The following is a 23,324-nucleotide window of genomic DNA, read 5'->3' on the forward strand; positions in this document are numbered from 1 at the left end:
TAATGTGATATTTGACAGAAATTCTAAAACTTTCCTGGTGGGACTTAATTTTTATTTATTTTTATTAACACCCATTCAATATTTTTTTGTATAAAATCTTTAACCTAAGTTTATGTTTATTTATGAAAACAGTATTGCTCATTATTACTTTATGATTTCATGAAATTATTACTACATAAACTAATATTAATTAAGGATGGGCACAAGATTATATATAATTATTATATTTCAAAAATGAATTGGAGTAGAAAATAAACTTTATAATTAGATTTAGAAGATAATGCAAAACCTGCCTTATGTGCAATTTACAGTTCGTGTTTTTTTATTTATTTGTGTGTTGATTATTATATCTAAAAATAAATAGCAAGTGAATAAAAAAATGTGGAATCTGTTGTTAATTTTAACCTTTAATATTATAGTAATGTGTAATTAAGGGCTTCCCTATATACTTTACAGCATTAGCTAAAATAGATTTTTTTATCCTTTGGAAAATGTTAATTATAATAGAACTTATTTAAACACATACACATTTGTTAAAAAAAGAAGAGGCAATTTTGTGTTTAGTTTTCTCCCCCCTGCTGTACCGAACCCTTACTGTACCGTGACTTCAACACCGAGGTACGAACCGTCATGCTTGTGTACCGTTACACCCCATATATATATACAGCTCAGGAAAAAATTAAGAGACCACTGCAAATTTTTCTTGAATTAGCATCTCTACATGTATGGCAGCTATTCCATTCCAGTGTCTGTTGAATCCCAACACAGGCACACGTGCTGATTAGGTGATCACCTGAACCAAATCTTATTTAATGAGGAGAAGTATAAAAACCTCTGCTGTGGTCATCACTATCCTCTTGCAATAGGACCAGCTGAATGGCAAAACCAGTGCTAGTAGTACCTCAAAAGTTATTGGAATCCAAAAATAACTATTGACCATGCCAAAAGAGTTGAAAAGGAAAGTTTTGAGTGAGGAAAAGAAGGGTTCGATTCTGGCTTTACTGGCAGAGGGATACAGTGAGCGTCGGGTTGCTCCATCCTTAAAATTTCAAAGACGGCAGTTCATAAGAACAATGTCATGCATCAGACATTGGGGACAACAAAGCTACAGACCGGCAGAGGGCGAAAATGACTCTCCACTGACCGGGATGACCACCAACTCATTCGAATGTCACTCAACAACCGTAGGATGACATCAAGTGACGTACAAAAGCTGGGATGAAGTGCACGGCGAGGACGGTTCGAAACAGGCTCACAGGGCCAGGGCTGAAGTCATGCAAAGCTAGAAAAAAGCCTTTCATCAATGAGAAACAAAGAAGAGCCAGGCTGAGGTTTGGAAAAGACCATAAGGATTGGACTGTAGAGGACTGGAGTAAGGTCCTCTTCTCTGATGAGTCCAGTTTTCAGCTTTGTCCAACACCTGGTCGTCTAATGGTTAGACGGAGACCTGGAGAGGCCTACAAGCCACAGTGTCTCGCACCCACTGTGAAATTTAGTGGAGGATCGGTGATGATCTGGGGGTGCTTCAGCAAGACTGGAATCGGGCAGATTTGTCTTTATGAAGGACGCATGAATCAAGCCACGCACAAGGTTGTCCTGGAAGAACACTTGCTTCCTTCTGCTCTGACAATGTTCCCCAACTCTGAGGATTGGTTTTTCCAGCAGGACAATGCTCCACGCCACACAGCCAGGTCAACGTGTGGATGGAGGAGCACCAGATCAAGACCCTGTCATGGCCAGCCCAATCTCCAGACCTGAACCCCATTGAAAACCTCTGGAACGTGATCAAGAGGAAGATGGATGGCCACAAGCCATCAAACAAAGCCAAGATGTTCATCAATGTGAAAGACTGGTGGAGAGCACGCCAAGACGCATGAAAGCTGTGATTGAAAATCAGGGTTATTCCACCAAATATTGATTTCTAAACTTTTGAGTTAAAACATTAGTATTGTGTTGTTTACAAATGAATATGAACTTACTTTCTTTCCATTATTCGAGGTCTGACAACACTGCGTCTTTTTTGTTATTTTGACCAGTTGTCATTTTCTGCAAATAAATGCTCTAAATGACAATATTTTTATTTGGAATTTGGGAGAAATGTCAGTAGTTTATAGAATAAAACAAAAATGTTAATTTTACCCAAACACATACCTATAAATAGTTAAACCAGAGAAACTGATAATTTTGCAGTGGTCTCTTAATTTTTTCCAGAGCTGTATATATAGACCACTACAACTAAAGCCGGTGCACACTGTGTGATTTATAACAGTCCTTTACGATTGTTGCTTGTCAGACTGTATGACCATGATCCTCGCTGTAAGCTGTCTCACACTGTAGGATCTCAGCTGTCATTAATGTCAGACTGTACGACAGAAAAGTTGTTTTACATCATCAATCAATGACATGTACATTCACAGTGAGCTTCATTACACGCAGGATTGAAATGGTGGCTACAATGAAATCTCTAATGTTACTTTTGGTCACGGCTTGTCTTGAAAAATGAAGACACTTTGTCGGTGGTCATAGGAGAAGTCACTGCAGGACTGAGAGTCAAATCTTGTTTGCACATCGGTAATTAATCGGCTATCGGTGAACATGTCAAAGTAACGATCCCAGACTTCAGATTTTAGTCCAGGATCAGAGGAATCTTTTAGGACTTTAGGACAAAATTTGTCTCAGACGGCCAAAATCGCTTAAGTCCGACATTTAATTTAATATTCAACAATATTATTGATCTGTCTGCATTGACATCATTATATGAGAACTGAACTGAGCTGGACGATGACATCACGGTTTTCTCAAGAGCGGCTATATATATAAATGAACTAAATAAATAACTTTTTTTCAACAAAAATGAACCATCACTGAACTTACTTAAGCTGGACTGTGACGCTATTTTCTTCTGGAAAGAAATTTTGTTGCATTATTTTCCTGTTATCTCTGTAAAGCTGCTTTGAAAAATCTGTATAGTAAAAAGCGCTATATAAATAAAGGTGATTAGACTTTCAATTATATATTAGCAGCTTATTTTTTAAATAAATTGTTTTGCACTGAATTACTGAGTGGTGGATGTGTGAAACACAATTTTGTTTTTATGTAGACCATAAAAATGACAAATAAAGGAATCTGAAACGTTCAGCCGTATGCCGTCACGGATGAGACTCAAAAGCACATGCTCTACCTCGGGTTCATGACCAGCCTGCGGAAGAAGTACGTCCAGGTGATGTAATCCATGGCGTCTTGCTTTGAGGCGACTGTTCCTGCTGCGATTTCTGCATTCAAGTGGTCGGAGAGGACACTCAGAAGACTGAGGAGACAGAGAGAAGAAGACGCCCACTTCTGTCAGAATCACAGTGCTAAATAGGGCTGCACAATCAAACGCAATGATTATTTTATGTGCAAATGCTGCTCCATCTGAACACCAGAGGGCCTCTCACACACACACACACACACACACACACACGTCACATATGTCCCGCAGAAGTACGATAACACACGGCATTCCAGGAAATCCCTATGACTGTATCTGAATAAACAGAAGATTGAAACGCTTTGATTAAACATGACTAATAAACACACGACTGCCTTATTCTGTGTAAGAAGCACATCATCTCACAGAAGGATGAGCTCAACTGTCGTTATGAAGTGAGTTTGGAGTAAAAGCATGTTATTAAATGTTGTCTTTTGTTGGACAAGAGGTTCATAAATGCTTCTCATGTTTGGAAAGATGTTTGACGTTGATTTTTCCAATGCATGTTATAAGTGACTCAAACTCACAGCGTTTACAGAGCCGTACATTAATGACAAGCTCGCATAACAAATAATCGCAGCCGTCGCAATTTCAAAATCGCGATACGCCAAATCAGTTTACAGGTAAGTGCGATTTCACGGAAGTTGCGATTAATCGAAACAGTGAGAGATGCATTGCTCTGTACACACCTCGACTCCACAGGGAACGGCTCGTACAAGAACTTCTTATAGAAGTCCTTCTTGATGTCATGCACAAGGATAACAGCCTTGCCCTGGTCATCAAACTGGGGCCGTCCCGCTCGACCCATCATCTGAAGAACATCTGGAATGGAAATGATAGAGATCAATGACATTGGACAGTCTGCGGAAACCCCCACACACACACACAGATGTAAAAACAGATGTTACCTGTTATGGGGTAATCCACGTAGCGGTGGGTCTTCCCGTCGTAGTATTCTGTGCCCTTCACGATCACCAGGTGTGCGGGGAAGTTAACGCCCCACGCTAGTGTGCTCGTCGCTATCAACACCTTACACAGGACACACAGGGACACGGATGGGTGAAGTCGGAGTATTTCACCAAATCACTAGTGTGTTTGTAGGCCTGACATGCTGTTTTACAGTTTCCTATATAATCAGGGTTTGAAATTTACTTTTTCACTCACCGGCCAATTTGGCTACTAAATTTTTAAGTTACCAGCCATTCAGAACTTCTACTAGCCCAAAAGAAAAGGTGTATATATTTGGATTTCATACATTCATTTCTTATTCAAACAAAATCCTGTCATCCAGCCGTCTCCTCCCTTCCTCTTTCATCCTCATCACCAAAAATGTGTTTTAGGTGGACAGATCAATACAGATCATCAAAAAAAATGTAGGATTGTTGGATGTTGGAAAATAACAATGTCTGTTAACCAAATGCTTTTTAATCTTCGCTTTTGCTTAAAAGCAAATTAAGCACACCGTTATGTGTTACAAATTGACCTGTGTGTTCAAGTAAGCCAAATATGTTCAGATTCTGCGCTATACGATGTATTTAATATATCAGGAAGACTCACAAGTTAGGGATTTGCACTAAATCTGAGCAGATTAGACTTACACGGACTTTCCCAGCAAAGAGAGTAAACATAATAAGTAACATATTGGCTAGTGATTTGACAGCGTCACAGACGATTTTACCTGGATTTGGCGAGTGTTAATTTCAAACCCTGCATATATTCCATATGTTTTGGGGAAGAGCTGAAAATGTTCCCACTATCAGAAGATAACACTGAAATAGTTATTGTGAGAAATCAGAGCTGTTTCAGTGATGTCAACTCTGTTCACGCTTGATATTAGCATCACGAGTCGTCATGCGAGACAGACTGCCGTTTACACCGGGTGATAAAGTGTCTTCCTGTGAGCACTCGTGATCAGATTTCAGTATCGTTGGGAAAGTTAGGGACAGTAAGATTTTTGTATTTTTGAAAGAAAATAATACTTTAATTTAATAATGGTGCAATTAATCAGAAGAAATGCAGAGTACCATGTTAGGAGCACTCCCATCTTTAAATATTTTTAGAGACATTTTGGACTCCTACCTGAAGGAAACGTGTATGTTTTACGTAATTTTCATATGATTGCTGGATAAGACTTTTCTTCTATTTCTGGTTTTGTAATCTAAATAAAAATAAAAATAAAAAAAATAATAAAAAAAAAGGCCAGGTAAAATATTTTTTGGTCAGGTAAAATAACTGAATAAAGACTTGATGAATAAAGAGTGACACTAAACACTTGTATCAGGGTCTCTGCAGAGTGTTTCAAATATTGTTTATAAAATAAATGTTTCATATTTAACACTTTTTAAGACCAGAGCAAAAAAACTAACAAAAAAAACCCCCACATAATTTCAAAATAAATCATGCATCTTAAAGTTTTATTACATTCAACTGTGAAATAGCATAACTGCAAGTTTTAAATTCTCAATAAATGTTTGTCAATATATACATATGTATTGAAATTTGTTTATGCACTAGCTGCAAACAAATTAGAGGGTGAGAGATATTGAATTTTGCTGATATAATCATAATGTGCTTAATTGTAAGGCAATTGTGCTGACACTAGTAAATCAATGTGTAAAATAATTACTCTTTCCTTCCTGTGACAGAGAAGCCCATCATCACCTTTTGATGATAATTAATCACATAATTGCGATTCCTGTTATTCCGTCCCCAAATTAAAAAACTCTTAAAATGATATTTACTGATATGATATAAAATGATATTGTTATACAGTTTAAGACGTTCTATGGCCTTAATTTTGATCAAACTGAATGTAAGACATTTTAAGATTTTTAAGCACTCTCTTCTAACAACATTAAAGCTATTTATTTAAAATAAATGCTGTTCTTTTTAACTTTATGTTCCTCAAAGAATCCTGAAAAAACAAATAAATTAATAAATAAATTGACCAGCACAACAGTTTTCAACACTGATAATAATTCGATTTTTTTTGGGAGCAAATCATCATATCAGAGTGATTTCTGAAGGATCATGTGACACTGAAGACTGGAGTAATGATGCTGAAAATTCAGCTTTGATCACAGGAATAAATTACATTTTACAATATATTCAAATAGAAAACAGTTGTTTTAAATTGCAATAATATTTCACAGTATTATTGATTTGACTGTTTTTGATCAAATAAATGCAGCGTTGGTGAGCAGAAGAGACTTCTATCAAAAATACCAGTGAAATATCTATATAAACTGAACTTCAGATGTGTTCCCCATGCTAAACTGTTCTGCACCGCTACTATATTGATGTGTGAAATATCACATTTGCATTATATCAACATAACCATTAATGTTTTTACAGCCAGGCCACTGAAGACAAACCCATGAGAACAGCAAGAAGAACGTTTCATTTGGATTTATTCCAATAAATCGATTCATCCCTCATGAGGTCCATCAGTAAATGTATGATGCTTGTATAATGGCTCAGCTGACGGGAATTTACCCAAACATAGTTCCTACGTTCGATTTATTCCAAAGTGTGTTGGGAATGAGTGTGGAAACGGTTCATCTGTTGGTCTCACCTGGATCTTACAGTTGACGAAGAGCTCTTCCACGGTCTTCCTATCCCGCTCGTGAAGTCCTGCGTGATGCATCCCGATCCCGAACGCCAGCGTCAGCTTCAGGTTTGAGTCTCTTGCAGTGGAAATGATATCGGTCATCTAACAAAACACACACACTTGATGAGTTTTGGTTCCTTGCCACTGTCGCCTTTTTCGCCTTTGTCGCCATTGGCTTTTGGCTTGTTTAGTTGGGGACATTTAATTTAATATTCAACAATATTATTGATCTGCCTGCATTGACATCATTATATGAGAACTGAACTGAGATGACATCACGGTTTTCTCCAGAGTGGCTAAATATATAAATTAACTAAATAACTTTTTTACAACAAAAATGAAACATCACTGAACTTAAGCTGGACTGTGACACTATTTTCTTCTAGAAACAAACTTTGCATTATTTTCCTGTTATCTCTGTAAAGCTGCTTTGAAACAATCTGTATTGTAAAAAGCGCTATATATATATGAAGGTGACTTGACTTGACAAACATCGGCACTGTGCACTTAGAAACGAGCACAGAAGAGATGGAGCTGTTAGGACAGGGAACAGTGGGAACACACGGAGAAGTGAGGAAGTGCTGCTGGCTGTCAGTCACACCGCAGGAGCTCGAGCCGTTACACGCTTCAGTGCAGTGAAACAGCGGGACGCCCCGTATATCACTGGAACACACAGCACACACACACACTCTCAGCACACGCACGCGCATGAGCCTCACAGGCCGTCTGAAGATGAATGCTGGCTTATTTACATACTCTCCACATTGTTCCAAAGCCGTATGCAGTTTTCCCCCAATGGAACACAGAAAGAGACATTTTCAAAGAATCTTAACTAAGCTCTTTTCCACACAATAGCAGTTCTACACACACACACACACACACACACACACACACACACACACACACGTTGGGTTTTCATGTTTTATGGGGACTCTCTATAGACGTAATGGTGTTTATACTGTATGTCTTTCCTCTTACACAAATAATTAAACCTACCCATAACAGAACACTTTCTGCGTTTTGATTTAAAAAAAAAACAAACATAATTTTGTATGATTTATAAGCTGTTTTTCTCAAGGGGACCAAACAAATTTATAAATTCCCCACAAGATAAAAAATGCCTGGTATTACTATCATGGCAACACACACACACACACACACACACACACACACACACACACACACACACACACACACACACACACACACACACACACACACACACACACACACACACACACACAATATATATATGATAAATCTTCTGAAGATGTACGACAGCTTTTTGTTTCATTGAAAGAAATGCGGAATTGCTGACAATAGTGCTATAATAACTTGACTGTTATTTGGATAGGGTTATATATTTGCTAAAAAATTATATACTTTATCTGACTGTTTATTATTTGACAATCAGATTGTGATATTTGCTCATTTTATGTGGAAAATTAAGTACTTCAGAACTGAAATTATGCCTTTATGAACAATGATGATATTTTTTTTCCCACTATTTTCTTTAGTTTCAAATTCAAAGCCCAGTATCAGAATTGTTACCAGAATTTTTTTAATCAAACAGCAGTCACAAGTACTGAGCCCCTATAAAGGGACCTTAGCAAAACTTAAATACAGACTTTCACACACGAGAAACTATTCCGTGCGCACAAGAAACTTTTGTACACTTTATTTTAAGGTGTCATTGTTACAAAATTATATATTTAAATACTGAGTAATATTAAGCAACTACATGTTCTTACTATAGGGTTAGGGTTTGGTTGAGGGTTAGTTGCATGTAATTATGCATAATTTATTGTAATTACTATGGCAAGTACATGTAACATATGTAACAAGTACACTGTAAAATAAAGCGTTACCGAAACTTTTCACTTTTTGCGAAGTCATGCATTACAATTTCCGGTTAATGCACACTATAACCTATTTAATTTGTGCGTCACTGCCATTTTACTATGAAGAAAACAAGAGTATAGATGAATTAATTTACAATGAATTAATAAAGATCAATTTGCTCTAAACTGGGTTTTCGTCAGGGCACTATAGGCTCTCTCTAATATCCCGTCCTCACATCCGCTTTAACGCATGCTCTTCGTGAATCCAGCTTTATTCGTTCGTCATTAGGGCTGGGGGCAATATGACAACATTATTGTATATCGATGATGTGTGGCAAGTATTGCGATGTCGATTATAACAGTCATAATAATAACGATAATCATCTGGAAATATGACAAATAGGCCTATATTTCACATAGCCCTAGTTATATATATTTACTTACATGTAATAGCATGAATGAGATATTTTCTATAGGCTAGTAGTTAGTAGGGTTTGGAATAGAGGGTTTTGATAGCATTCTTTTAGCGCAAGACGCAAGAAAACACTTTTCTGTGCTGTTTTCTGTTTTCTGTGCTGCACACACATCCAAAGCATCCTCTCACATACCGTAGTGCACGGACAAACACACACACAATTATGGCATAATATCCCCGTATACACAGTCGGTTTTGTCTTAAACGGTGGAGAAAGAAAAAACAGTATGCCCATTGACAGCCTATACTCGCTGCCACCATTAATGTTGATCAAAGAACAAAAGAAAAAGAAAATCACTCACTGAACTCTTGTAACTTTAATTGGCCTAATTTGATTTGCCTGTTGTTGGGCGCCGACCGCTCTAACGGCAACATGAGTCTGTGTGTGTGTGCGACTTTGAGATCAAACATCATTTATCCTTCATTCTGTAAAATATTTTTTCTGTATTTCTTGATCGTTATATGATTTTTTATTTTTTATTTAACGTTGCTATTCATTTTTATACAATTTATTTTGTTCAGCGACGAAAAATTCCTGTTAATTGAGAATAACAGAAGTAGGCCTAGGATACTTTATTTTGGTTTGCAGTCTTCACAGAACATGTGTTCAAGAAAACAAACTGATGATGTATTTCCGCTCTCTGTAAAACAAGAGTGTGTGTGTGTGTGTGTGTGTGTGTGTGTCATGCGTACACTATTAAAGAAATGATCACCTCCGTAAGGCTGCAATTTTTATGTGATTACTTTGTGATTGGGATGAGAAAACCGTTCCTTTTTTCCCCCTGAATAGCTCTCTAATCGAGTGCTTTGAAAATATTAGCACACATCTGTGACGGCGAGCAGAAAAAAGCTGTTTGTCCACATCTTGAAATGATCTGAAGGCATGCAGTGGAACGGAAAGAGGAATTTAATGAGAGATGACACAGGCTTTTGCACCAGAAGCCGTACTGTAATCACAGATAAAGAGATACTGAGGAAGAGGGAACACACGACACGAGAGAAATAACAACAGTAGCGAAGCAGAAGAACTGAGGAATGCTGCAGATCGCAAACGAGATCTTTGATGCCAAAGCTATCGGGAATAATCGATGAGAAACATCTGCATGTCTGAACAATACAGTTTTCTCAGAACTGACATTTTCTATTCAAATGGTCAAATTTGAAAATCACATTAATTGTGAACATTTTCCTCGAGTGCTTCACAACCACAAATCGTCATTATAATTTTTTATTTTATTTTCAACAATATATCTATTGTTTTATCTTTTAAAACCTACTTTTTGTTAAATGTTTTGCCTGAAAAGATTGGCCGTTTTATTTATCTTTTAAATAAAAGGCACTCAGATTTAATATTTAGGTAACACTTTGTAATAAGGTTGTATATGCTTATACTAATACATCACATTTTACATTTGAACATTAGTTAATGCATCATGAATTAACAATTAGGAATAGCATATTTAGCTATTTAAATGAACCAAGATTAATAAATGCTTTAAAGTAGTGCTCATTGTTATTAAATGTTAAATATGTTATCAAAAAGCAATTGCATTTACTAATGTTAAACATGTTCTGTTGGTGTTTGAGCATGAAAAAGCTCTGCAAAGTCACAAAGTTCTATATCAGTGTCAGTGTTTCTGAACTCCCTGAATCATTGTAGTCTTGAGTTTCTTCCGGGAACGAACACGTCACAATATTCCTCATTTAAATAATTAATACGCAGAATAAAGGGGCGGGGCCTGGTTGAGTTAGTTAGTAGTGTGTTAAACTGGTGGTTATGGTAAGGGGCGGGACATTTCCCAAACACACTCAATGCGCTCGACCAATCACAACACACTGACCCAGCCGACCAATCAGAGCACAGTGTGCTTTTTAGAAGGAGGGGCTTCATAGAGACAGGAACTAAACAGAGCAAAGGGATTCCAATGTAAAAGATTAATATTGTGTTTCATAAAGATATGGTGGAATCCGGGTTGTCCCGTAGATGGTCTGATTGCTTTAACCTCACACACACATACACACACAGAGCTTTAACCGTTTCCTTGCTAGAGAAGTGTTCAGTTTTTCCACTTGCAAATTCCTCCATGTAAATAGTGAATCCTCCATGGCGCGAGCACAACTGGCTTTTAAAAGGAATGGGAGATGAGACTCTGATTGGTTTATTGCACGTTACGCCCAAAACACACCCATTACTCATTAAGAGAATAGGGACGACCCTTTTAGACCATTTTTCCCATGGTTAAACTAGCAAAAGTGGATTCGGACACGCCATAAGTGCACTTGCTCTTTAGACCAGCGCTTAGATCGTTAAAATAGGACCCTAGAACTACAACACCCATATCCTGCTCACACTGCGCACACAACATTCTATTCCCATCCCGGATTCTTTTACATGTGCTACTTGTTTGAAAAACCCAGATTTTTTTTTTACATTTAAAAACAATTTCCTTACTTCAGCCATTACTTGAAAAAGCAATCTGTTTAAGTAAAACCACTGTAGAGGATGAACTCTGACCTCTCTCTCATCCTGGTGGAGCCACTGTTTGGGGTCATCTTCTGTAGCCAGAAACGCAATGAGGTCCAGCGCCGTGAGCCGTGTCTGCCGGCGTGAGGACACAAATATGAGGACCGGTTTGGCTGGAGAATGTGTGCGAATGGCTGCAGGATAGTGGAAATAGAGAGTCGAAATATAAATGTATCAATCAAAATGCATGAAAAGCAAAAAAAAAAAAAAAAAAAAAAAAAAACATAATACGAACAAAATACAAAAGCAATAAAAATGCAAGATGATAAAAAAAGTTGCTTTTAGGCAAGTCAGTTCACCTGGTGACCTTCCATTTTAGGGGTGTAACGGCACACAAAAATGACCAAAATGGTTTTGAAGCCACGTATGTTTTGAAAAAAAAAAAAAAAAAAAAAAACTTTTTTATTTTTATGAAACAATGGTTTTCTGGAAAAAAAAGAAAATGATGTCAGTCTTTAAATACTAAAAACGTCTGCCAATATTGTAGCAATCGGCAGCAACACACACTGCAGTTTATGGAGCTGTTGTAATTGGAGGAAGAGATTTGAAGTGCTCACACATTTGGACGCAAAATATGTTATATATATATATATATATATACATACATATTCATACACGATTATATTATATTATATATATTTTTAATATAAATGAATAAGGTTTGTATTATTGCGCTCCCATTCTAATCCGCTCCGTCTATTTGACGCCAAGCATACCGGCACTCATTCACCACCACAGTCTGCAAATGAACTACTTGCATGCAATACTTGCATGAATTTGTAAAATGTACAGGTGAGTATAAACGATACGATGCAAGTTGTGCTCTGAGGGAAACCGCATCTCAAACGCATTAAACAACACACACATCTGACAGCAGGGCAAGCCATGTATGTTCATGAATCAGTTTGAAGCGCTTCATACTGTATATAAAGCACGTCTCATGTCTCAGACCTGAATCATCCGGCAGCAGCTCACTTTGACTATATAGTATATCAATATAAATTATATTTTCCAATCCTATAGGGGAAACTCAGAGTTTGTAATTACATTCTGCACACACAGTGATAATTAACACAACCGATGCAGCACATGTGTTCTGAACCAAAAAACCCACACCACCAATTTTCAGTAGGAATACGTGTACCGTTACACCCCTAGTGCTGTAAGCTTTATGCCGAACGCCACATGAACAAACAGGAAAACAGGTCTCAATGCATCCGCTTGTCAGAGAGTGTTATGACAGTATGAACTGATGACGACATCTATGGACTTTTAAGGTAATCGGCTAACCTATATATTTCTTTTAATGTTGGTGTTTTATTCAGTTTAAAGATAAAAATGTTAGTGAGAAAAAAAAAATCGATACCAATCTGCATATGCAATGGACATCAGTTATGCTATTATCTTTGCTCGCTCCTTTAAAGGTATCTTGAGTAAAACGGCTTTATGTTTGACGAAGAACATACAAAAGACCTGAACGGGAAGCGACGCGACCGGTTTTACAGAATACGGACGTTTATTGCGCATAACCCTCAATACGGAACTAAAATCTCCAAAACTGTTTGCCAGGATTGTTTTTCAATAGAATATTTCAAATCAGCAATAACATTTGACAGCAATAAAAATATATATAAAAAAATTAAGCACAAATCATGAAAAAGTCAACATAGTTGGGTAAAATTCCTCAACAAATATAATTTTTGTGCTCCTTTTTTGTGAATTTCCAAATATATTGTAGTACAAATGAAATTTGAGGACTTTAGATACAATTTCGGTCACTCAAATGTTTCATTTAGAACACTTGTTGAATACATTATTACACAATTCAATTTTCTGCATGAACTTTTCCCTTTAGTGAGATTGTAATGTTACTGTAGTATTGTACCCTGGAAGACTGGTTTGTTCATGCTGGCCATACGAGGGCAATAATGTTGCCCAGGAAAACCCTGGATGTGAACCTCCAACGGCACTGGGCGAACAGAGGGCCGGAAATTAAACAGTCCCACCTGAAATACAGACAGACAGACAGATGAATAAGGACAGCGCCACAAAACAATGCAAGAAAACCAGGGCCAGAAAGTGAGAAGACACAGAAAGACAGTAATAAAGAGAGAGATGGAGTGCCCAGCTGGCTGTGTGCCTGACAGAGTGGCCCATCTGGGGGTAATTACAGCCCCTCATTGTCCCCTGTCCCACAACCACGCTCTCACACAAGTGGCCCGGGCCTGGGTGCGTGTGTGCACATATTTAAAGGCCTGGATAATGGATCGGGCAGCTAGAGAGACGCCTCAGTCCAAACAGCACACGTCAGATTTATGGAGACCCCCAGCCCTTCCTTCCCCGTCTGTCTCGCAGGGTGACATTTCAGCAATAGTAAAACAACGTTTACATAACCACTGCTGTCTGCCCTGATGCTGCTGCATGCTGGGAGACGGGTGCTGGTTATTTATAGAGCCTCGCGCGCTCATGTGTGCGAACACATACACATATAAACGCAGAATGACTGAAAGGACGGCAATTTGTAATGGAAACAGGATGAAAATGATGGTGCAGTGTTTCAGATAATATCTTTTGACCTCATCCCGTATCATTATGGGGAAAGTGAAGCATGATTACACCGAAACAAGACCCATTAATTACATCCAACTCTTAAAAAAAACACAAAAAACTCATTTGGACGCCAAGATTTCTTGCTTGATCTGAATTGCCGTGAATCATTTGCATATCATTTCAAATCCGAGAAGAGGAAGGAGCACTGATCCCGAAAAAATATTAATTTGCCTGTATATAAAGTCTAGGGATGGCCTCCAAAAGTGATTTGGATATCGCAAGTCTTGCATCAATTGTAGCCTAATAGATACAGTTGTGACGTTAGAAGGGTGTGTATGTGAACGTTAAGATGGTTGTGTGTTGTGACGTTAGAAGGGTGTGTATGTGAACGTTGAGATGGTTGTGTGTTGCGGTGGTTTGTAACCTGTCCGATGCCCAGCCAGTCGGCTAGATCGCGAGCATTAGCCAGCGCTGTCGAGAGTCCCACCACACGGACTGATTTTGAGGTGTGCGATGAGATAAAGTTGGTTCTGGACACAATGACCTCTAGAACCGGCCCTCTGTCCTCACCTGTGAAGGCAAACGAAACACAAAAACTGTAACAATACCATTTTTACACGCTATTATTAGGAATTATTTACTGGCTTTTTTGAAAAGCTCCAGCTCACACATGAATCATGATCTCTCACATGTAATTTACAAGTTAAAGTCTCACTGAGGGGAAAATCAAGCTTTTAATGTTGTTTGTCTATCTGGTGTTTTTAATATGCTTTAAGACAAACCATGTGTAAATTCATAAGTCGACACCATTGCTGAGTATTTTCTCCTTAAAACTGCAGTGAACCAAAGACAGTCTCAAAAACACGGTTTGAAATCGCTGGTGTTTCTGACGTCACAAACTACCTTGTAACCAATCAGATCAATGTGTGATCGTCAACGAGTGGATCTCTGAGCTGAGTGAGTGAGTGGAGGCGGGGCTCATTTGAATATTCATAGAACTGCGTTTACTAAATGGGGCAAGGGTGTCGAGTTGAATTCAAGAAAATTCTTTTTAAATATGTAATTTTGGTGATCAAAGATGAGTTTTAAGGGATGTAATTATTGACTACAGGAGGACTTTTAAGACTTTATGTGTGAAAAGTGCTAATGTTTATATGTGAATAAAAGGCTGTTCATGAGTTAAAGCAATCGTGTCTCTTCAGAAGACTTGGATTAAACCACTCGATTCATATGGTTTACCATGCCATTTTGAACTAATTTGAAGGTTTGCTTGTATGGCCAATAGACAGGCAATTTAGTTTAAAGTTACATGGAGCAGATTTAAAATAATATTTATGCATTTTTTATTTTTTATTTATTTTTTTGTGTGTGATGGCATTTCAGTTTTTGTTTGAAACTGGAAAAACAAACATTTCACTTGTAGCGTTATAATCAACTACTACAATTGTTCGCATTGTGAGCCTAGTTTTATTTTACATGTATATAAACATTAATGTAGGTCTGGATAAAATAATAAAACTAATGCAGGCCTGTTGAGAACAGAACTCCTTTTATGTCCTGAATTGTGTGTACCAAAATAATTCATCCTTCAAGAATAAGTGTCTTGAAAGAGGCTCTTTAATCAGTCTATTAAATCATACATGTGTGTAAATACATGCAGATACTCGTGTATATAGGGGTATTATCATCTTATCCAACTACACACGGTTCAGGACTGAAGCTGTCCAATTCATTTATATGAAGGTCCTCGACTTTAACACATTGCTAGCAGCTTTACTACATATGCAAACATATATGTGGACACCTGAACACCAGACCCATATGTGCTTGTTGAAGATTTAATTTCAAAAGCATGGCCATTAACCGTGGTTCGTTCGCCCTTTGATGCAGAATAATAGTACACACTCCTCTGGGAAAGCTTTCCACTAGATGTTGGAACATGGATGCTGGGATTTGCTAACATTCAGACACAAGAGCATCAGTGATGTTGGGCTGTGATTGGGATGTTTGAGTTAGGGGAAGCGTCACACAGCAAAACATGCTGTATTTTTGTAATGCTTCTAGGTGCCACTAGGGTCGCAGAAACTTCAAGAAATACTTTAAAGAAATCGAAGAATAAACTAGTGTGGCGTCATTTCGAACAAAATCAGCTTGCTAAAGCGAACTTTCCAGAAAAGTACATCTTTGATCTATTCATCATCTACCATCGCTCTGTAGCGATGATGATGTAATAGGTGGGTGTGGCTCTGAGGCCCCGCCTACTTTGACATGGAAATCTTCTCCGGTTCATTTCTTCTGTTCAGTCTTCCGAGGTCAGACGCTAGTAAAACATGAACACACTGGAGAGCCGCTTTAAAATATAAACTGAACCAGTACTTCTAATTGAAAGCGACACTGGCATGTTTTTTTAATGTTTAATACTGTAAAGCTGCTTGCTTTAAAGGTGCATTGTGTAATATTTAGGAGGCTCTGTTGACATCATATACATAATACATAACTATGTTTTCAGTGGTGAATAAAGACCTTTATAATGAAACGTTATGTTTGTATTTTCTTAGAATGAGTCATTTCTATCTGCATACACCGCGGGTCCCCTTACATTGAAATGCGCCGACATGTTTCTACAGTGGCCCTAAACGGACAAACGCGTTTCGTCACTATGTTGTTCTTCGTGCAATGAAGATAGCTAAAGTCAGCGAATAAAACACTGACACAATGATGAACAAGTAACAATAATATTCGCAATAAAATATCGTTTTACTGAATAATTAAGTAAACCTAATTTCTTAATTTATCTATGTAAAGAAACCTCATTGCTTAACTGGCTACTCTCTGCTGTCTCAGACGACGACATCATTTCCTGTCGGCCACCGTAACTTCTGTTGGTTGCAATTCGCAACCTCACCACTAGATGCCACTAAAAATTACACACTGCACCTTTAAATAAATCAACTATATAAAATGCTACATAAATAAATGTGACATATCTTGACTGCTGAATTGCAGATGCTTTCTGAACTGCTGTTTTCTCACCGCTGTAATTTTTGTTGTGTGTTTATTGTTTTATTGAGAGGAAAGCGTGCAGCACATATTTCCATATTCATCTAAAGGTCATCAGCGTGGGCGGCGTCTGAATGTTCAGGCATTTCAAACTAATTTTATCCCTAAGCGAAGAAGGAAAAAGACTGCATATATATCAGGGCGTTTACCCAGGAGATGGATCTCGTCTATGATGAGAATCGCCACTTTCTGCACGTAGCTGCGGTTCTGCCAGCTCCGGCTCACTCCGTCCCATTTCTCTGGAGTCGTGACGATCAGGTCCGCCTGCGCTATGGCCCGCATGTCTGGAGTAACGTCACCTGTTAACTCAACCACCCTGGAGACACCGAGGATGATAATGAGCAAATAAAGGTCAGGGTATAATAACAGATACATATTTGCCAGAAGAATCTATAAACACACTCACTTCCTCCCGAGCTTCTCTTCGATTCTGATCTTCCAGTCCTCAATCCTCTCTCGGACCAGAGCTTTGAGAGGAGCGATGTAGACCACCTGTTCACACGGATACATGCCCGTTAAACCGTGTCATAGGAACTAAAACTACGCCCTAACTAGGGTTGGGAATCGAAAATCAAAAAAGAATTGGATGCTTGTTATAAAATTTGTATTACGATTCCTGTTATTGATTCCTTTATGAGCATTTCAATATGACTTTAAACAATTCAAGCACGAGACGACTCGCTCGCTGTTTTATGTACTGCACACACATCCAAAACATGCGCACAGAAAATGTGATTTTAACCGCACTGTTTTCAGGCATATTTGGATCCGTGCAACTCTTAAAGTGACAGCAGCCTAATATTCCTGCTATCGTCTCTATAATAACACTAATCAAACAACAAAAGACCAAGAGAAAATTCACTCGTTCTTGACTTAACTTTTGTAACTATATTTGTAATGTACATTTTATTTATGAAATGCAGTGTTATTTTACATTTGATTACAGTTTCTGTACCTGAAAATCGTAAAACAGTTTATTTCAATCGTATCTTTCTTCAGTTGCATCTATTTGTTGCTATTGCTATATTTTTATTGTGTTTACTTCTCTTTAATAATGCATGACATTTATATAAGTTAGGCTATCATAGGCAGAAGTTCCTTGTGTAAGTGTTCTTTAGCCTGTTGATTTTCGTTTATGATATTCAGCTTAAATTCAAATGTTTTGCAATAAGACTAAATGTGAATGATATCTATTTTATTTATTTTTTCCTTATTGGAATTGAAATAAGGAATCGATAAACAGAATCGAAATTGGAATCGAAAATCGTTAAAATTCAACGATACCCAACCCTACACCAGACACACAGCAGAGGTCACGACCTTGGAGGTGGGGTACATGTTGAAGACCCTGAAGATGGCCATCTCTGCAGCGATGGTTTTCCCGGAGCCAGTGGGAGCTCCCAGCAGGACATTAGTGTCCGTGTGGTACAGCGTGTGGAAGATCTGCGTCTGAATGGGATTAAAGTGCGTGAACTTGTATAGACTCTCGTACTCCCTGTTTCCCAGTGCAGTCACAGGCAACGGCTGGAGATCCAAGAGCTCTGGAATTAAACAAAACAAATTATAACTCACAAATCTGACTTTTCATCTCATAATTGTCAGATATAAACTCACAACTGCAAAGAAAAACAAAGTCAGAATTGTGTTTACCTCTTTTATTTTTTATTCCATGGAAGAAACAAGCTTCCATAGAAATGTGAGGTTTATCATTTTATAAAATGTTTTTATCAGAACTTTATTTAAACATTTAGTATGTGAGTGCATTTTAGTAGATATTACATTTTATGTTGTAAGTCACCCAACTACCCTTTTAATTTAAAATCATGCCATCGTTGCAAGACTAATTATTATTCATAATTTATACACTTATTATTAGTGATATATATATATAAGTTCATGCAAACAAATCATGTAGTTCATGTAATTTCATTTATTTCCGTGTGTGTATCAGTACTTTTTGAACATTTACAGCACATTTTTTAAATATTGATAACCGTGATCATTTTGGTCATTATAATCGTGATATGAAATTCCGTTTCATCTCTACTCATTGACTACATTTTGTTCATTATTGTGATCTTTGGCCTGTATGGTGATTAAAAGTCAATATTTTGGACTGCCGAGGTCTGTTACCCGACCCAAGCCTGATGTATTTCATGAATAATCTTTAGGTTCGGGTTTGTAACTAAGAAAAACTATATATATATTTGATGATATATGTAGTTAAGGTTTGCATTGCATGCCGTCTGCTGTCCTGTGGCCGAAAGAGTAGTGAGAGCGGAAGCATGTTTATATATAATTTATATATTAACAGAACTGTTTTGCGGTTGTGTTCCTGCTCTTGTGCACTCTTTCAAGTACGATAAGTTAAAACAATGACTGAGGGAAAACGTATTACAGTGCCGAATGATGCAGGGAAAGCTGCACTGCAACGAATTATACTGAATATTAGGGAACATATTCCTCAGTCACAGTCACTCCGCGTGTTTTCTGGATAATAAGTGAGCCAGGGGACATAAACCTCTAAAATGACTAAATAATGTGTGTGTGAAGTGAATGAGTGTAAACTGAGCAAGGCACAAATCAAACAGCTGCGCTGCCGTGTCTATGTCTCTCTCAGAAATCAGAGCTTTATCAAGAGTACTAGCAATAAAATACTGCATCATTAACATTTGCTACTATTTGATATGTATATTTAAATGTTTTAAACCTCGAGAGGCGATATGATAGACGAGTGAAAACTCAAAACATAAATCAATAGCTGCATTTCTCTTGCGTCTTTCAGAAATCAGCTTTGTCAAATAAAACATCATATCATACACATTTTCTACCACTCGATGTGTTTATTTAAATGTTTAAAAAGCGATATTATACGATATTATCTGGTTTCAGCCAATAAGGAGCTCAGCGGTTACATGCAGTGTAGGTCTTGCAAAGCTGTGTTGTGTACAGGTACATCTTTACAGCGACGGATTTCGGGTTTGGGTTTTAACTTCGTACCGGTCGGGTCAAGCGATCTCGGGTTCGGGCTTCAGTGTAAAGCCCTGCAGACCTCTAGTACAGATACGACACGATTCCTGAGAGTTGTCCCGGGTCGCACTGCTTCTCGTGTGGTTGGCTTCATCAGCGCTGAATCGTGGCTGGATGTCTTGACTACAATTTATCGTACAGTCAGGAATGAAACTCTGTAGCCTATACATCGCAGTCATTTTGACCCAGAGATGATTATCTTTTTCCTGAAAATGCTGGTTAATGTAATCGTATTGGACTAAAACTTACTGAATTTGCTCTCACAGGGTAACAACTTCCACAAAAATGTTTTTGATAATGTTTCTGTTTTTTGGGATGTTTTTAAAAAATTACCAGCCTACAAAAAATTGCTTATAAATCTCTCGTTATGCTGTGTTATTGCCAAATATTGGATTAAATCTTTTTATCAACTTGTGTTATTTCAATTGTCACTTTTTGTTTGTGTGTGTGGAACTGACAGATTATGACCTCGTTGATCTGAGTTTATGCACTTCAGTTTTTTTCTTTTTTTAAGGTGAATAAGCTTTAATGATTTCCCCCCCCCCACTCAAACACTGAAGTGCATAAACTCAGATCCAGGCCTACGGTCAATCAGATCCAAAAAAGAAAATCTGCACTAATTGAAAGAAAACAAGTTGATAGAAAGATTAACTCCAATCTTTGGTGATAACATATTATAATGAGAGATTTACAAGAAATTTAATAAGTAAATTAAGCAAAGGATTTTCAACACAGCACAAGGGATCATATCGTAAAATCTGTCATTTAAAAGATGAAAAAAAATAGTAAAGTGGCTTTAATACGAGCCATATCTAGAGACTGGAATAACAGAAGCACCGCTCACATATAGTCCTCTGAAACAAAAGCTTGCAGCAAAAACCCACATTTATAATTACGCCAAAGACTTTTGGGTTGAGAACTGTTGTTTGCCAAGAAACAGTGGGTAATTCTGCAGTGGTGGGACAAAACTGACATTTCCAAAAATAAAATAAAAAACAACAGACTAGCACTTAAAATGCTGAAATGCCCCCAATATGATACTGTCTAAATAGGCCTAATGACCATTTGACTCATTCCACACAGCATGTAAAGTAGGATATATCGGCACCATATCGGTATTAGCTGATATATGTTCATTTTTAATGTTATCATTATCGGCCTGATAAGAAAATTTGGCCGATATATTAAAGCCGATAAATAATGTATTATTTCCTTCAGCTGAGACACTTCAGATGCGCACTGTTCAACATGATGCTTTTAAACTGCTTGACATATGGTTGAAATCACTTCAAAAAGGAAAATACAGTTCAAGTCTGTCATATAAGCTACAAAACATTATAATGAAAACATAATTGTGTGCTTGAGACATGGCTTTTAATGGTGAGACTTTTGCTTTTTGTAATCAGGCTCTCAAAAATTAAATAAAAATTTGGATTTAGATTTATCGACAATATATCAGTTATCGGCTTTCAAATATGAAGAACTATCGGTTATCAGCCAAAATGTTCATATCGGTGCATCCCTAACTTAAAGTGATTAATTCTAAATAAGAAATAAAGTGTCTGCAGGAGGATTGTTGCTGACAGCTTGTTGTCTCAGTTGTGTGTGTGTGTGTGTGTGTGTGTGTGACGCACCTGTGTGTGGCGGGTGTCTCTCAGGCAGAATGAGGTGCTGGAAGTTGATGATACACACCGCTTCAGAGCCCAGCCAGCGGTCAGACACGGCTCGGATGTAATACTGGGAAGGCATGGGCTCAAAGATGGGAATGGTGAAGACCAGCTGCTGAGGCTCTCCACTCAACACCTGACAGAGAACATGTGATTATCTTCAGCTCACGTGACACACTGTCCATCACCTAATCTGATCCGTTATAGTCTGATCCGTTATGAATCTTGTGAAGCTGATTTAACAATAACAAAACCGCATATCGTCACTGTCGGGCAGAAACCTTATTTCTCCATTTTTCGGCATTTAAATTTTTTTCATAAATCATTACTATTGGTCACCCTTTACGTCTGCAAATATTTAACCAATGAAAAGATTTAAAAGAGCTTGTGACTGAACCTCGTGTCTCCATTGGCTCTTCAAGCTGTCAGTCAAACCTCATAACTCCACCCACCTCTATCATGAACACAGTTTGGATAGTCTCTGCTTGTTTGCAAGGGTAAATGAACTGATTTTTTGAATATGTACAGCGTTTTCTTTACTCAAGAAACATTATAAGGCTAATATTTTATGTATATGATGAGCAGATAAAAGTGTCTTTGTCTAGCATTTGTCTTAAATAGCCGGTTCAAAGCACTCCATTTAAGCTTGATTTTGGTCAAATGTTAATAATACTGTATAATGACACATGCAAGTGTCTAAAGTCACAATATCAACTTTGACAACACAGTGTTACATTATTTAAAAAACACTGTTTTTCCATTGACAGGGTTCGTACAGATACTGTAAAACGAAAGCACTTTAAGCACAATTTTTTTGGGGGGGTTTTCAAGGACTACAATCAGAGTTCTAAATAAAAAATAAACTAATAAAACGAAATGGTACAAATAAAGTGCAGCGCATGCAATGACTGTGGTAACTCTAACCATTAAAAGGATACTATGACAAAGACATCGCTCTCCTTATTCAAACAGATTTTTTCCCTCATGAATATATGATTTGAAGAATGAAAGCTGTATCATACACTTGGATATGAGGAATTTCACACTCATAGCCATGCGAAACGGCTCTATATCGATATCAGACGGGCTGCAGCGTTAAGTTTGCATGAAAAGATTGTTTAATCAATCAAATTACACATTTATTGTCTTTCAATAAGTCAAGCACTTTCAAGTACCTTTTCATAAATATGTCTGTTATCAAGGGTTTTCCAGGACTTAAATTTCACTTCAAGCCCTTTCAGCACCTGTACGAACCCTGATTGAAGAGTGGTGTTTTTGGAGACACAAGGTTTCCGCCCGACAGCGACGCTACATTAC

The 23,324-nt window shown here is 37.6% G+C and overlaps 1 protein-coding gene across 2 annotated transcripts in view; it reads right to left on the reverse strand.

Annotated features, from left to right (window-relative positions):
* Nucleotides 1–23,324, reverse strand: part of ascc3 (activating signal cointegrator 1 complex subunit 3) — a 238,871-nt gene that overhangs the window by 35,475 nt on the left and 180,072 nt on the right. For both annotated transcript variants that reach the window (XM_082150224.1, XM_082150225.1), the window contains exons 24-34: nucleotides 21,975–22,143; nucleotides 18,631–18,851; nucleotides 17,717–17,802; nucleotides 17,460–17,626; nucleotides 14,675–14,820; nucleotides 13,586–13,706; nucleotides 11,692–11,834; nucleotides 6,825–6,962; nucleotides 4,159–4,279; nucleotides 3,940–4,072; nucleotides 3,182–3,307 (exon numbers count right to left, since the gene is read on the reverse strand). In XM_082150224.1, the coding sequence (XP_082006350.1) occupies nucleotides 3,182–3,307; nucleotides 3,940–4,072; nucleotides 4,159–4,279; nucleotides 6,825–6,962; nucleotides 11,692–11,834; nucleotides 13,586–13,706; nucleotides 14,675–14,820; nucleotides 17,460–17,626; nucleotides 17,717–17,802; nucleotides 18,631–18,851; nucleotides 21,975–22,143 (1,571 nt within the window). The remainder of the gene's footprint in view (nucleotides 1–3,181; nucleotides 3,308–3,939; nucleotides 4,073–4,158; nucleotides 4,280–6,824; nucleotides 6,963–11,691; nucleotides 11,835–13,585; nucleotides 13,707–14,674; nucleotides 14,821–17,459; nucleotides 17,627–17,716; nucleotides 17,803–18,630; nucleotides 18,852–21,974; nucleotides 22,144–23,324) is intronic.

Source organism: Leuciscus leuciscus (genome assembly GCF_965113295.1).
Source record: "Leuciscus leuciscus genome assembly, chromosome: 20".
In the NCBI taxonomy this organism is placed as follows: domain Eukaryota; kingdom Metazoa; phylum Chordata; class Actinopteri; order Cypriniformes; family Leuciscidae; genus Leuciscus; species Leuciscus leuciscus.